At 41.9% G+C, this 16,354-nt stretch overlaps 1 protein-coding gene across 1 annotated transcript in view; it reads left to right on the plus strand.

Annotated features, from left to right (window-relative positions):
• The first annotated feature begins 4,792 nt into the window (after positions 1 to 4,792).
• casz1 (castor zinc finger 1) overlaps positions 4,793 to 16,354 on the plus strand; it is a 74,015-nt gene continuing 62,453 nt past the window's right edge. Inside the window, exon 1 of the mRNA XM_053424457.1 lies at positions 4,793 to 5,225. Within this exon, the coding sequence (XP_053280432.1) occupies positions 5,177 to 5,225 (49 nt within the window). The 5' untranslated portion in view covers positions 4,793 to 5,176. The remainder of the gene's footprint in view (positions 5,226 to 16,354) is intronic.

The following is a 16,354-nucleotide window of genomic DNA, read 5'->3' on the forward strand; positions in this document are numbered from 1 at the left end:
GCTGGGTACTCTCCACGCACAGAACACCATCTGCATTTTGCTGTTAACGCGCCTTCACATCCGAGGGAGGATTAGAAGGAAAATCCCCAGGTTTTTTCCAACCAGTTGACAAATATCAGATTTGTCTCGAAAAAATTAGCTCCATCTATATCTCCCACCATATGACACACAAAACAGATTATCTTTAATACCCAGCCAGCTTGGGTGTGGAAAAAGCAGATTAAAGTTTCTGTTTGGTCATATTTACCCATCTACTTCAAGTGCTAGACCGGCTGCATTACACAGCAGACAGACCTCTTCACAAAGAGCCCTCCCACACACACACACACACACACACACACACACACACACAAAAGTACACCCACCCCCAAGCCTTTACCTTCCAGAAACAAGATGTCTGCCTTGAAACAATTAGACATCATACTTAAATAATTCATCATTTCCCAGTCAGTCTTCCTCTTCTACATGTCCTTTAAACAGACCGAGGGAGCTGCCAAAGAGGCTAAAGTGAATAACAGCAGCAGGTGCCTTTTCAGACGGAGCTTTGTAGTCTGCAGAGGGTGCTGGGCTGTTATTTTAGTGGCCCACTGGTGAGGAGCAGGGGGTGGCTGGGAAATGGACCTGGTGGCTGACCTGAGACCCCAGAGCTGTCCTATTAGCAGTGAGCTTTCCGCTAAATGTTAAAAGCTGTAATTTCTGACTTCGATTTCTTTTTCTCCATGATACAACAATGCAATATGCGACAACCGCTGTCACCTGTCAACTTAAAGACGACAGAAACATTGCTTGATGTAAAAACTGAAAACAAAACTCGTAAAACTCCTTTGACCCTGGTGGAGGTCATTTACAGTGACAGATTGTGAGACTGGACATGCATGATTATTACCCATCAGCATTCATCAGAGGGATTTAAACATACCGGTAAGATGCTCCTTAAGCCTCTGCTAAGTCAGTATGCTCTTCCTGACCATTTCATTATCAAATGCATAATCGTCATCTGCCGTGGACAGAACCGAGGGCCTAGGGCACCTATACCTGGTGTCCTGGACTTCCTTGCTTCCGCTCAAGACCACTGCCCCACCCAGAGGTTGCTTTATGAACACAGGAGCCCCATAAATGAAATTAAGGTGTCAATTAGTCAATTACAGCATAATAACTCTGAGGGCAGACATTTAGAGACAGAGAGAACCTCGGCTAAGTTCATTTCCTCCGGCCCAGGAGCCTAGCGCTTGGCACACGTCACTCCCCGCCCAGACTCGCTGAATAAGGGCCCCAGTGCTCTCCCTAATGTTATTTTCCCCTGGATATCTTTTTTGATCAACAATTTCCTTTCATGGTTTTGTTTTTCAGATGCAGGGGATGCACTTTTTCTCTCCCCAATTTGGCTAGGGAGAATTTTATAATTTAGTAATTAAAATCTTTGTTAGGCTTTAGAAATTGCAGCTAATTGAATTTAATGGGAAGATGAATTTCAATTTTATTTGATTAGTAGGACCCCTGGCATAGGTATTTATGGAAAAAACTCTACAAAAATATGCTGTGTGGGCTAAGATGGCATAATAGAATTACAGATAATCGGATTTCGCTGTCATGAATTTCACTCTAATTTCACTATAATTTTCCATTAGATAGCTGGTTTACAAATATTTGCTCATCTGCGATGGGAAAGGCTATCTGTCTAAAATGATTACGGAGCGAGCCTTCAGAAATATGTCCCTTTTTTCCCCTCCCTTTTAAAAACCAGATTGCGAGGGATCAAAATTAGGAAGATTGCATTATGGATGTCTGCATCCGGGAGAGCAATGGGGGAGATATGATGATTACGGCCGGGGGATGAAAGCAGTGTCAAGAAAAATGTATGACTCAAAAACATAGGCCTATTCTATCTCCAAAATCTCTGCTCTCAGCACACTGCCGCAGAGCAACATGCTATATCATAATTCATGTAATATCATAAACACTGCATGAATAACAGAGAGACATTGCAGCATGTCGACAAACACATATACCTTACACCTCATACTGACTCCATGTTAATTGCTTTTAAGTGTGCACGTAAAATGAGATTTTCAGATGTGTTTTTTCACAGTGCATGTATGTATACAGCTATGCAACAATTATGAAATTCAAATGAGAGTCGGAAGAATCATTGTCATGAGTAATGCAAATGATCATCATCAGGAAGAGGTGTATCACCGTCGTTATTGTTCTGGCTATATTTGTGTGTAAGCTTAATATTCAGCTCCTTCTTTGCTTAAAAATAAATATATAATGCAATATAAACAGACGTGAGAGGGAATAATATCCCACATCACAGACAACCTCGAATAACACTGAGGTGAACTCTCGTTGAATCCCACTTTAAAAGCCCCAGCTTCGGAATTAAGCTTTTACACGTCCAATTTCCTGCCAATTTAACAACAACATGACAGTGAATATCAAGAATAAACTTGATCCATCGTCTGCTGGAAAACACAAACTATTTTAATTTGCTGTGTTTGAAGTTGGACGCAGTAGAAGTGCTTCACGCCGCCCGCTCCGTCTGTCTACCCCCCCTCCCCCGCGCCCCCACCTGTACACTCCACCAGTTAGGAGCGACCTCCACCCCACGCCAACTATCACCCACGCCATTCGCTCACTCACTCTTTGCCCCGAACTGCCAGAGACAGCAAGAGGGGTTCAAAAACACAATCTGACTCTCGGCAAAGGTCAGATTTCTTACTCTGCATGTCTCTGGGCTTTGGGCACAAAAGCCACTGAATTCACATCTTTCAACTGGGCCCTGGCTTTTGTCCTGGGGAATGGAGGACTCGGAGTGGGCCCTGCACCAGACCAGCCCCTCCTGGAGTGCACTGTCAGGGGCAGCCAAACGTCTGGCCCGGCGGCCCTTTGACTGATGTACCCCTGCCATGTCACACGCACGGCAGCGCGCACTCGCACTCACACGCATACACACTCCACCTTGCCCTCAACATTCTCCCGCATGCACCATACAATACCCCCGGACCACATCAAACGAAAAGCCCCACAGCTCCTTTTGAAAAGTAATGGTTTTGCCCCCAAAGATGGCAGCTCCAGGGCCAGAGGGCTGTAACGCACGGACAACGAACCCTTCCCTCCTGTGGACCGTGTTACATGAAGAGAAATCAAACCAGAACGTCCCACAGTATCAAGTTTAGATACTGCCGGAGTTGTGTTATCCTTTTTATTCACACTGCTGTAGCTGTATGGGAAAAAAAGCACTTTTACAGTCACACAGAAGTTTTTACTTTGTATATTCAACCACATGACTTTGGTTGATATTAAGTTCTTCACAAGATCGTACCACTTTGAATTTGTTAAAAAATCCGGTGATCCTGCTGATCATTCGTGATCTGAACATCTTACAGTGATTATAATTCCAGTACAGATAACTTCTTTGAACAATAACCGTGTTACCAGTGTGAACAGAGAGTTTTTTAGTGTTAAGACTGTTCTTGCCAGGCCTCATGATAAAATAAGTGGTTGATGTTGAACATAACTGACAGTTGACAGAAAAGGAAAAAAACTTTAACCCTTTGCAACAGGTCTGTCAAGTCAGGTCATGTAGCGTGAAAACAATTCGATTTTATTCATCACGTCTAACAAAAGCTTTGGTAGTATTTACAGTACAGTGTTAGAGCAAGGGTGGGAGCTTTTGATAGAAATTCTTTTATGGACATTTTCCTTTATGTGGGTTAGAAGGAGGAGACAAAGCAGTTTTTTTCCATTATTAAACAGGATGAGTCATCATAACTTCGAAATCCACCAAAACCTGTTTTATGTACATACTTTGGACTTTGCTGACAGCACTCAGGAACTGAAGCTAGCTCCGTGTATCATTGTGTTATGGTTCACAGCCATAAAGTTGTTCATTTCCTCTTTTCTATATCCATGAAATGTTAGTTGCACACCACCTTTATTCAAAATAAAACTGCTGTGAAGAAAACAGGAATACCTAGTGACCTTTCAAAGTTTGGACCTTTTTGTTTGTTTTGTTTGTGTCACTTTGTTAATTCTGACTCAGAGCCATGTTCCCAGCATATGGGCAGTGTGTATGTACAAATGGACCAGAGGCACTTTGCATGCCACTGCGGACAAAACTGCCAGGCAAATAAGGGGTTTGTCTTATAAAGTATTCATTGTCACCTGGTAACGGCTGTCGTTTATCATTTCACCTGAAATTACAATGAAAACTGATAGCTTATCAGAGGGAGGGAGAATAAAGAGTGTGCTCTGAGGGAGAGAGGCGTAGAAAGTGTACTACACGGCACTGAAATGGAGAGGATCCCTGTTTTGTGAGAGAAGTGAAACAGGTATTCGCTTCGAGCTAATGTCACGTCAAATACATGCAGAGGAAAACATTTTTGTACTCAGTTTAAAATCTAGTTAATTTAATCCTTTAATACATGACATTCAGTAATAGTAAGTCCCTGTAGCTGGTGCTTAATATAAAACAATGATAAATGGTCAGAATTTAAAGAGCAGCTTTTACACTCTCCCTCTATTTGACTTTTCAACTTAAATAATTCTGTCACTCCTTCCTCAGTAAGAGTAGAATATATCTCGGTAAACGTGTTCTCCGATCCTCCGCAAATACCTTCCTTTTTTTCTCAAAGTGTTGTGCTATACCCTCATTTGAATAGAGGCAGTGGAGGCTCCACCCCAAGAGAGTTGAAAGGCTAGAGGACCACAAAGATGGAAAAGGCCAGCCCACTGAGGGAGGGAGAAAAAAACTGCTCCGGCTCCTCTGCCATAATTTCCTATCAGCCTATTCAGAAAACATCACCAACAGCTTGGTCTGTGCGTGTGTGTGTCTATGGGAGCAGAGCAGAGAGGGAGAGAGCGAGGCAGCGCACGCAGAGGCAGAGAGAGAGCGACACAGAGCGAGCGGGGAAGAGGGAGGCTACATTTTCTTTCACCTACCCCCCGTCAAACCACAGGAAGGAGGGGCCAGACCCTAAGCTGCCAATCAAATCCGCTCGTGGCAGCCGGCATTATCTCAGCAACAAACTATTGACAGATTACATGTCAAGGAGTTTAGTGCATGATTGAAGGAAGCCTTTTCAACAAAAAAAAAATCTAGTTACTTTTCCGCTTTATTCTCCCCTCCACCAACCAGCATTCGAATGACTTTCCAGCAGAGTTGAGTAATATTATGAAAGTTACATGTCTGAGAGGATTTAACTTCGACTTTGCTGAATATGGTGAGTACTCCTCTTCTCTCTCTGTCTGTCGCCAGATATGTTTTATTAGCCGGCAGTTTAAGGTGTGCCTTTATCTCTGACTAAATATACAGAGAGGGGAAGTTGTTCATGATTTAACTATGTGCCAGTGCGTATGTATGCCCGAGTGTTGCGACACCCTTATTTATAGCTCTTTGACAGTGCCCAAAGGTGACTGCAATATCAAATATGATTGCCCATTTCTCTCGCACACGACCCATGAGGCTGTGTTTCACGCAGTACACATGTGAAGAAAGTTCACAAAGCCAGTTTCATTTTCTCTTGTCAGGGAGCCTTTTTTCTCTCCCAGGACATGAGACCAGCACAACTCCCTGCTTGCCTTTCTTTTTTTTTTCTGTCTTCATCTATTGTTTTCCCTGCTTGATTTCGTCCCTTCCTTTCATTGCATGTTTATGACAAAAAGCCAACATTCGGTGTTGTAGAAATACAGGTAGCCTGTTGGTGTTACCCACAGAGGCACTCGCAATGCCATCAGGGTACAGTGAATGGCCTAAGGGTTTGTTGCCAAGGGGACAAAGCAAACAAACTGTTGTGTTGATTATGTCTCTACACATGTAAAGGGAGCAGGAATTAACGTCAGTAATAGCGTGTACTTCTAATTAGTGTAACTTGCGGCACACAGGTGTATGTTACATTCAAAAGAAAATAAATCAAGTGCACGTTACGATAGCCAGAATAATATTTGAAATATTAAACATAACAATTGTCAGTTATGAGCATTTTTCTGCAAACGCACAGATGGGGCTTGTTTTAAATTTTAATAGAGCTGTAACTGTCAGGTTTACAGTCAGTCTGTGCGTACTTTTGGAGGATAAACTTGTCCAGTGTCAGTGGATTACACTTTACACTCATGAGCGTCACTCTCCTCACCGCTTCACTTGCATGAAGGGTTTGTTTGTGTGTTTTAAAATATGTCATATTTTACGTTAAGTTATTTCTGTTTCACGTGTACACTATGTCAGCGTTTGTGTTTGCATGCACTGAGTCGTGTGTTCCCTTCACACTTGTGTGTATGTATTAATAGTCTCTGTGTATTTCATTATTTGCACCATGCATAAATATAACTACTTTATGACTAAATTGTAATATTACAAGTAAAAAAAAAAAAAAGAAGCCTTATTTTGAACTTTTGCAATCTATGCATATTTGGTAAATAATGTGGTGATATGTTTTGAGTCAGCTGGTTAAATTTTATATGGAATTTTTCATAAATTACCGAAATTATAATATAAATATACATATTCAGATTTATTCTATATTCATGTCTTTACATATTTTTTTGAATGAAAATCTGTAATTAAAACTTCACTGTAGACCAGGGTTTGCTCCAGGCTCTTATTTTAATACGTTTATTTGCCACTGACATACTGTCCCTGTGTCTTATTTGAATCCTCTCAACAATTATTTGTTTTCTCCAGCTGTCTAATCTTGCCGTTAAGCACTCCTGACACTACACAGGCTTCTCTGCTCTTTAACTCGTATTTGGCACAATTAATGAAAAAAAAATCTAATCAAAGATGGTGCTGCTTATTAAATAAAATTCTCAGAGACTGTATGGACGACCACTATCACCACAGGGTTTCACAAACACACAGTTCAGGCAGACACACTGACAGACAGACACGAAGGCTCAGTTATTTTGTCTGGTTATTTCAGGTACATTGTGTTATGGTCTAAAAACAACAACAGGCAAATACGAGTGTTTTCATGACACACCTTAATTTCTAACTTTTCGTCAGCTCGGAAAATGTTTTTCTCCCCTCTTATGAGTCATAATGTTGATTGCCTTCTCCCTCACCGAGTTGTCTCATTAACCCTTTGTGGCCCTCTCCAACTTTTACGGCCTTCCACAAAAAGCAGAATGAAATGAGGGAGAAAAACAAGCCCAGGTCTGAAGGCCCTCAATAACCTTTTATCACAATTTAGCAATAACCTGAATCAATTTGATGTCTTAAGCAATAAAATATGCTGTTGCACTCCTATTTCTGCTGCTCCTTGGATGACAGTAAATTTACATTTTTTAATTAAACTAGCCGGAATTTTTATTAGGGGGCTGGGCTATGCTAATGGGAATGTTGTGTACAGCAGATTAACAGAGTTTTGAAATAAATTTAACAGGGAGACATTTGGTGGAAAAAAAATGCGAGTCATTGTCTTTAACCTCTTTCATGCCGATTTCTCCTGGGGGATCCTTGTATTCTAAGGAGCCTTGTCAGGGAAGAGTGCTTCTCAGCAACGAGGTGATTAGTGTCGCCTTGTCAACCGAGGAGGAACGCTCACATCCCCGTAATTTATTTGTTCAAATGATGCCAAAATATATGATTTTTGTTATCACTTACATATGCATTTGAATATACTGACAGTGTAAACCAGGCTGGGTTCGCATCAGGTGTTAAAAATGCCTCTATTCATGTTTTATTTAGGTTTTTTAAATGTCAAAAAATGAAATATACCATTTTTTCATTTTAATTTATATTTTAAACACTGCCTCAATTTTCCCGCCTTAATCAATTTAATCAGGTATACATTTACTTTTCCTATTTTACAGCTACATCGGAGCCGGACAATTTAAAAAAAGTGTAAAATACAGTAGTAAATGGGAGTGTATATGTTTGTGTAGTTTTATGGTGCGCTCTCAGTGTTTGATTGATGTTACGCGAGGCTGTGTGTGTTATGCCGGATTTTAGCGGAGTGGCAGAGGGAGAGAAGGGGGGAACATAGACAGCAGACAAGGGGAGGGAGGTGTGTGTGCATGTGTGTGTGTTACGGGGGGGGGGGGGGGGGGGGGGGGGGGGGGGTCGAGACAGAAAGAGAGGGACAGCTGAGTCCGGATTGAGCATGTGCCCAGTCATCAGACACAAGCCACCCAACACCATAATTACCCTAACCCCGTCTTTTAATACCCAAATCACACCAACTGCCTTTTTTCCCCTTTACGGCAGTAAGAGGAAACATCGGAGATCAAACGATCAAATGAACTCCAGATGCACGTGGGCTGCCATGCATCTTGCCGCAGTAGCCAAAGTGTTCAGGGCTACTTGATATGGGCCAGGAGCGAAGCAAGTGGCATCACCACCCCTTTTCTTCACTCCTGTGCACTCATGCAGTGGCCAGCACCTAATTAAAACCTCAAAGCTCCCCGTCACCAATCTGGAGTAATGGCCTAATTAATACTCGGTGAAGAAATATTCCAGAATGATAAACAGGTTGCACCTTGGGTCTTCATTGCCTTTATTATCTAAAATATAACAAGCCAAGTTTTATTATCACAGATAATACATGTTTGTTAAACTGCTGCGCTCGAAATGAAGGAAAAAAGAGACGGTGAATATCCTTTTTAATTATACTATCTTTAAAAGGATTGCCATGAATTATAAATTATATGAGCAATTACAAAAAAAGCTTAACCATTTATTATATTTCTAGAGAAAAAAACTTTTTTATTTTTCATATGTCTCAGCGTCCAGTGGAAAAGAGACCCTGCGTTTAATCTCACTGCTAAATATGCCTTGTCATGTATTTCTTGTGTGCAGAGTCAGGGGCGAAGATTCCAGTAACTTGTTGTCTTTTTTTTCTCCTAATCTGTTTATGAAATTATAATTTCATGCAAAGTATAAGGGAGAATAATAATCTCTAGTCATTGATATGCCATATAAGAGAGGAAAATGGGAAAATGAGGAGGCAATTAGCAGAGTGGAAAACTTTGGCGCGTTTGTCTGAAAGCATGGTCTCCACTGGCCATGAATGAATTTGCATGCTTTGCTTATCGAAGCGCACTTATTAGGGGCAGCTGAAAGAGAGATTAAGGCGGCACAAAATGTGGTGACTAATCCTTTTAAATGTGGCAGGGGGTCTTTAAGGTGTGAACCAGCCCGTTCGTAGGTTTGGAATGTGACGGAACACAACTCTCCGTACGACTCTCCATGTGCATGAAAAGGCAGCAGCGGCAGATGTGGGGTTATTTAATGACAAGGACAGTGATTGACACAGGTAATAAATTGATAGTTTATCTCCTGACCCTCTTATCCTTGGAAAAAAAACAGCAGGTGGGGTCAGGCCGGGTTGAGATAATGACGGAAACACTTTGTGGTCCGGCATCAATGTCATTTTCTTGTTTTTTAATTAATCAATCATTGTTAGTGAGTTCAGTAAATCATTCATCTGAGGCGAAAACATGAAGGCACAGACAAGGAGGTGCAGAAACAAATCTTCTGACTTTAGCACTGTTTTTCAGCGTTGAGCACATCTCTCAGTTTCAGTTCTCGGTCACCTTTTCTCTGACGGGAATCCAGCGCCTGTTTTACTGTCTTTATTCTTGATATGAGGAAAGAGAAAAAAAAGCACAAACAAACATGGAACCATTTTTTTTTTTCTGTCACCTTCGATGTGAGCGAGGAAGTGTTTGCTCTGGCGAGTTACAGAGCCAATACCCCTGTCCTCGTTCCCTAATTGACTGCAAACAGGAACGTAGTGACGTTTAAACACTGCCCTCCTTCTCTCTGCCTTGTCTCGCACACAACATGCTCCACCCCCCCCCCCCCCCCCCCCCCGACTCCAGATCCCCCCCGTTTCTGCCGTGTGTTTCTTCATGTGACTCTCTATTCACTTGGGTCAGTAGCAGGCAGCACCAGCAATAATTACTGTCTGTACATGATAAATCTGAAGCCCAGCTGTTCGTTTCTGTCACTGCCAACAGAAAGAGGGGAGAAAGATAGAGAAGAGGGGGGGAGAGCGAGTGAGAGAAAAAGGGGAAGAGGCCAGGAGTTTGCAGTTTGTCAGATTTTCTTTTTTTTTCACTTGGTAACTTGATAGGATTACATGGTTCTAGGGCCCACACCTGTTAAGAGGCTGTTAGCAGAACAGTTGGCAGTCCCATTGCCACAGCTTAGCCATTTTCTTCCCTCGCTGCTGTCCGTTCTGGATCTTCTTTTGGGGATTTCACCCCCCGCGTGCAGTGTATGACAGAGTTTGTTTCTCCGGGCTCCCGCCTCAGTCACAGGGTGAGGAGGGGAGAGCCAGCCTTGTGACACGCGAGCGCTGCGCGTTTGATGTTAGATTGCGTATCCTGCGTTTGCGTTTGCATGCGTGTGTGTGTGTGTGTGTGTGTGTGTGTGTGTGTGTGTGTGTGTGTGTGTGGGTGTGTGTGTGTGTGAGGCCAGGTTGGCTGACATCTCTTTTTGCCTCCCTCTCCTGAGACACATTGTCTGCCATCAGTTGTGCCTCCCTCTCTGACCTCAGTCACAGCGGAGCCGCCCTCCGGAACAACGTATATATATCTACAAGTAACACCACAGCAAACAAAGAAAGATTTCAATTAGTTTTTTTATTTCTATTTTGTAACCAAGGTAGGGGCCAGGTGTTGGCACAGTCGTAAAATGCCCAAATACTGGTTAAACCAGATGATCTAAATGATTAAGGGTTAGGTTGAGAACGTTTGTGCATATTTTAGGAGTGCCAAAGCCCTGCTGTCAATTAGAAATACTTTTGGAAGGAGTGGAGAAATGAGTAATGCATCAAATTTGTTGCCTGTTTTTTCTTGTTGGGAGTGTATATTTAAGTTGGAAAAAGCCCTGAATATTGTCTTAATGTAGAAAATAAAAATGTATTTTTTTTCAGGGGAATCTGTGACAGTCATCTGGCCTAGAAAATCACATTACAGTAGGTTGTTTTGTGTCTTGGTACAATGTGTCTCGCTACCTTATTTGGCGTTGAGCTGCAACCCAGCTCCTCGGCTCCGTCACTTTCTGTGGGCCCTCAGCACCTGTTCCCCCTATTGTGCTGGAATTTTCTATATTTGGCAAGAAGTTTGACTCTCTCAATTGGTGCGTAGGTCACTGATTCTAATAGTATGAGAGATATAACATATATATCCTCCAAGGTCATTTTTTTTATCTCTTTCTTTGTATCTTTCTTTCTCTGCTGTTGCTCAGTTGTTCAAAAGACAATATAAGAAAACAGGATTCAACTCGGGAGGTCACATTTCTCACCGGGGCGTCTAAATGTCATGTCGTCCCTCTGCATGTTATTGACACGTTGCATCGCCATGAGTGCAAATTATTTTCCTTGTGAAGCACAGGAGAAATAAAAAAGAGCAAAGTTAATAGATATCTCGGGCTAACTTTTAATTGTTCTGATATGTAATCGCTAAATGACAATAAAAAAAGGAGCAGGGCCACTTTAAAAGCTTTATCTCTCCTGCTCTGTGCCCAAAGTGTCATGTCCATAACAGCACCACCTGATCTTCAGAGTAAAATAACCACTAAGGCTTATTGTTTGGACAATATTGAAGCCCCCCTCCCCTCACACACACACACACACACACACACACAGCCACCCACCCCCGCCCGCCCGCTCCCACCGCTGCTCCTCTCCCCTCTCCCTTGATTCATTTCACCCACTGTCCTCGGCTGCTGGAAAATGGCGTTAATTTTTTTATTACCTGTTTGACTCTCCAGCCTTATTACTGTAGCCCCTTAATGTTCTCTGTAACCGTGGAAACCAGATGAATAAATGTCCGCCAAAGAAAATGAGATGATTAAACAGGTCACCCTTGCAAAACAAATTCGCTTGGTCGAGCGCAATTTGTGTACCAAGCGGCTGTCTTAACAGTTTGCTAACAAGGGGATTGTTTGCCAGACTAACTGACAGAGAAGGGAGGGGGGGGGGGGGAAATGAAGATATCTGGGGAAAAGGATATGATTGAAGAGATAATAATTTAGATCACCGCGCTGTTTGTCTCGTCTCTTTATTCCTTGTGATAATGTGGTGTTTGTGCAAGAATGAGAGAGCAACCTTTCTTAGATAAAACGGGGCGACCGATACTTCCCTATTCCAGTGCACTGTATGTATTCAAGTTTAAAGCAGCCATCCATATTATTGTCAGAGGCATTTGGTCCGTGATCATCAGCAAGTGCAGTAGCAAATAGAATTTCCCTCATTTATGTGGCAACCAATCATTACTGCTAATTGTCCTTGAGGCCATCTGTATAGGATGGCTCGTCCTCCATTGGTGTTGGAACAGTGCTGGTCATGGATTTACAAGTCCAATAATGATACTTAACTCCTCCACAGTCAGCGCAAAAACACTTCATATTCACAACTGCAGTAATAAATATGGACAAGCTTCTTTTTTTTTTTCTCTGCTCAAATTAAACAGAAGCCTGAACAGCATCCTGGTTTCAATGTGTCGCTAAGTTTGGTTCCCATGATGTCCCCGCCCTTCCACATCTTGTCCAAGCGTAATGTTCTCATATGACTTGTTTCAGGCATAGCACGACTGACAACCATATAAACCGTGTGGTGTTTTCATCTGGGAAAATAAGAGACTAGGTCGGGCAGATTTAGCCATGTAACGATAGGGCAAACATGCAGACTTGGATTAGAATCAGGCCTGTGTTGCCATTTTCGCCACAAAATCATAAATGTTGGGGACACGGCGGTGGTGTTGTTTATGGAAGGATGCCTCGCTGCGCCACTCAAGGGTGTTGCCTGTTTGCATTGATGCACCACCACCACTTACCGCCTCCTGCTTTAAAACAACTTCCGTATCCCACTCTGCCCAGCCATTTTGTCCCGCTACCAGAGCAGATCCCAAATGTTCACCACAGCTGTAGCCTCAGCTTTAAAAGAAGGAAGGAGGGGGTTGTTGCTCAAAGCCAAGCCGTGGCTTCTTTTAGTCGTTTGTGGGACAGAAGATGGCGAGCCGGAGTTCGTCCCACTGGTGGAGGGAGGTATTTCATCCCAATACAGGGACACTATAGCTCAAAACTGAAAAGCACTTATGCATTATTGATGTTTTAATTTGTGCGAATGCCCAAGTCTTTGTTAAGTGATTATAGTGCTGGGGAGATAACAGCGGAGATACTTCTCTATGAAACAAGAGCTCGCTCGCTGGCCGCACTGGGAAGCCATTGGACTAAATCTAACAAGTCCACGCTTCTACTCAGAGAGAGAGAGAGGGAGAAAGGAGGGGGGGTGGAAGTAGAGGGGGGGTTGTTGAGTTGACTGAAAAATATCAACGTGTCCGAGATAAGAACAAATTCAGCCGTTGATCTTTTGTCCTTACTTCAGCTACACCTCTCCCATTTATGATGTCGGGTTTATAGGTCTTTTACATCCCTTATCAAAAATTATTTGATGTAAATACAATGGAACTGACCTGAAAAGCCCTGTGTGTAAATACTGCGCATGGCACGCTAACAACTGACCTTGGGAGAAGAATGCAAAGTTATAATGCTTGCAAAACAAGCCAATAAAATAATACCCTGTCGAACTGCCGTGAGTTTTTTGTATATAGATAAAAGAAAACAGATGAGAAGCAGTTTTCTTTCTCTGCAATGATTAACTCAGTGCAATGGTTATCATGGATGACAAGTATTTAAACTCTGTAATTTATGTAATTGCCTGCTATAGAGACATACCCGATAAACGATGACGTCAGGAAAAGTTCAAACCGTGTAGAAAACAAACGTGTGTGTGTATATGCAGAGTATAAGCTGAGCTACAAAGATTTTGTTTCATCTCCTCGTTGATGCGATGCTCAACTACATCTCAGATCATGGTCACCAGTTTCCTCTATTGTGGCATTTGGTCACCCAAACTGGGACTCAGCCTGTCTGGCCCCACACCTGCAGCTGTTCACACAGCCTGCCTTCCTCCAGCATCTAAAGCATGTGTAACCTGTAAATGATGCTTTATTCATTTAACTCAGTGTGCATTAATATGGGCTCTATCAATGTCAACCTGTGAGATAAGTGTCTTAGTTCTGGCTTTGCTTTGGGTATTAGTCATTTTCCTTTGTTCATTGGCTTTATTCTTGCTTTATTCTTTGGCAAATTCTGCTTAAATGTGGAACCCGGCTTTATGTTTCTGCTTTGAGCTCCCTGGTGGAGGTAAAACATGAGAGCATGCGTGTGCACATACACACAGACGTGCCTGTATGTGCGCACACATGCACTCTCAGACACACACACACACACACACACACACTCACACACGCAGTAGGCTCTCGGCTTCCCCAAGCATTTACTGCTTTATTAAGCTGTCTCATGAACCCACTAGCTGAACATGAGAATACAGGAAAAAAAAAGAAAAGCCCATATTACTTAGATGATTTGATGTCATTTGTGGACTACCAAACGCCAGGCTTTATTGTGTGTGCAAGAAAGAAAGAGCGGCAGCGGAATTAAAAAAAAAGAAAAGAAATTGGCTTAGAAATTCTGAATTTCAATTAGCGTACGTAATCTGAACCTGCCGGCTTTGATAGAGGCTTTTTTTTTTTTTTTACTAAGAATACAGCAGCACTTGTAAAACATTAATTAAGCAGACTTGTTTTTTTAAAGGATGGAGTAAAGTGTGCTTTATGCAGAGTCCTTTTCACTGAACAAAAGACAGTTACCTCACACAGAGGAACGCTTCACCCAAACCATCTGGAAAATAAAAGGAGAATTTGAATTGTAGAAAAAAGACAAAAGACAAAAAGAATGAGACAAGCCATTGAGGGTAATGTTCTGAAGGAGATGATATCATATGAGAGCGCAGTCTTTTGCTGAAGAATAGAAATGTATCCGTGCCTCAGTGAAACCTAAGCTTGGCGCATGAAAATGAGCCTCTATTTTAATGACTTTCTACCTGACAGATGACTTTAGACTGCCTTTTGGATCACATTGCTCTGACTTTGTCTCTTACATCATCAAACCATTGATTATTAATAGTGTATATTAATTCTTAATCGATGGGTAATATGAGTTATTATGGCAACATTCTCGTCAATGTAAAAAAGGTTTCTGTTTCATAAAAACTAAAAAGATATCTCAGAGAGATTCTTGAACTTACTGTATCTGCTGTTTTGTTTCCGCCCTTGATGGTTTGTGGCGAAGCGATGGTATGTCTGTGAGTGGGCCTTTTAAAATGTCTTCTCTTTTCTGGTTAGTGTGACTACATGATACTCATGAGGTGAAATGCATCCTCTAAACAACACTGGCTTTGCATTAAAGGGGATTACTGCTCATTCACACGCACGTTTTATTTTCCATCAGAAACACAAAAACAATAGAGTCCCTTTTAAATACAGAAGCACATAAACACCAAGGTATAGAAATTGTGTTAAATGTGATTTTTTTCCCCCACCTACTATAAACATATGAGTTTTGATGCTTGTGCTATGTTGAAATATATAATAAAAAAACAAACAGGAAAGGATAAAGTCCTTGTCCCATATTTGCACATTGGTGTTGTATATGCATTTTCCACTGACTATATTGTAAATCCTCTTGCAGTGGGTGATGAGTACACATACAGATGATACATTAAAACTGCCATAACTCGCACACCCAGCAAAGCTAAAAATCAATTGGAATGGATAGTTAAGCTGGCCCCTAAAAATCAATGAGCAATTCATGTCCTTGATCACAGAGTGTCATTCCTCTCAATGTTAGAGGCTGATGAGGCCTGAGCACACACACACACAAACACTCATACTCATATTCAGCACAAATACACAACACAGGAAACTTTCAGAGACATTCATCGAGCTGATGCTGAAGGTTTATAGTAAATTTAACTCACCATTCAAGGGCACGTTTATTTTCACAGACTTGGATTTTAAACAACTCCTCTCGATGTCTCTTAAACAGGGTTTCCAGTGAATTTAATGTAACTTTGAGTCGGCCATAAGGTTATTGTCTCTAAAACTACGATTTTTGACTCAAACAGTATTTTTATAGTGTTAAATGGGGTTGGGGTATTTAATAGGGTCAGTTGGTGACTACCACTTTTCTAAATCCATCTATCAGCAATAGCAGGGAGTCAAGTTTCAAAGCTCCTGTTGTTGTTTATTAAAGCACGCAGAATGTCACAATCCTAAGACCAATGACAAATAGAGATGACCTTATAGCCATTACACCATGGGGGCAAACACACACTCACACACACACACACACACACACACACACACACACACACACACACACACACACACACACACACACGCACACACATTGGGAAGAAAGGCAATAAGGTTGGCCAAATGAAGAGGATGAAAATTCTGTGTTTCAAAATAGCAATTTTGCCCTTATTAATGCCATTAGTGT

This window comes from Pleuronectes platessa, chromosome 6, assembly GCF_947347685.1.
Source record: "Pleuronectes platessa chromosome 6, fPlePla1.1, whole genome shotgun sequence".
Classification (NCBI taxonomy): Eukaryota; Metazoa; Chordata; class Actinopteri; order Pleuronectiformes; family Pleuronectidae; genus Pleuronectes; species Pleuronectes platessa.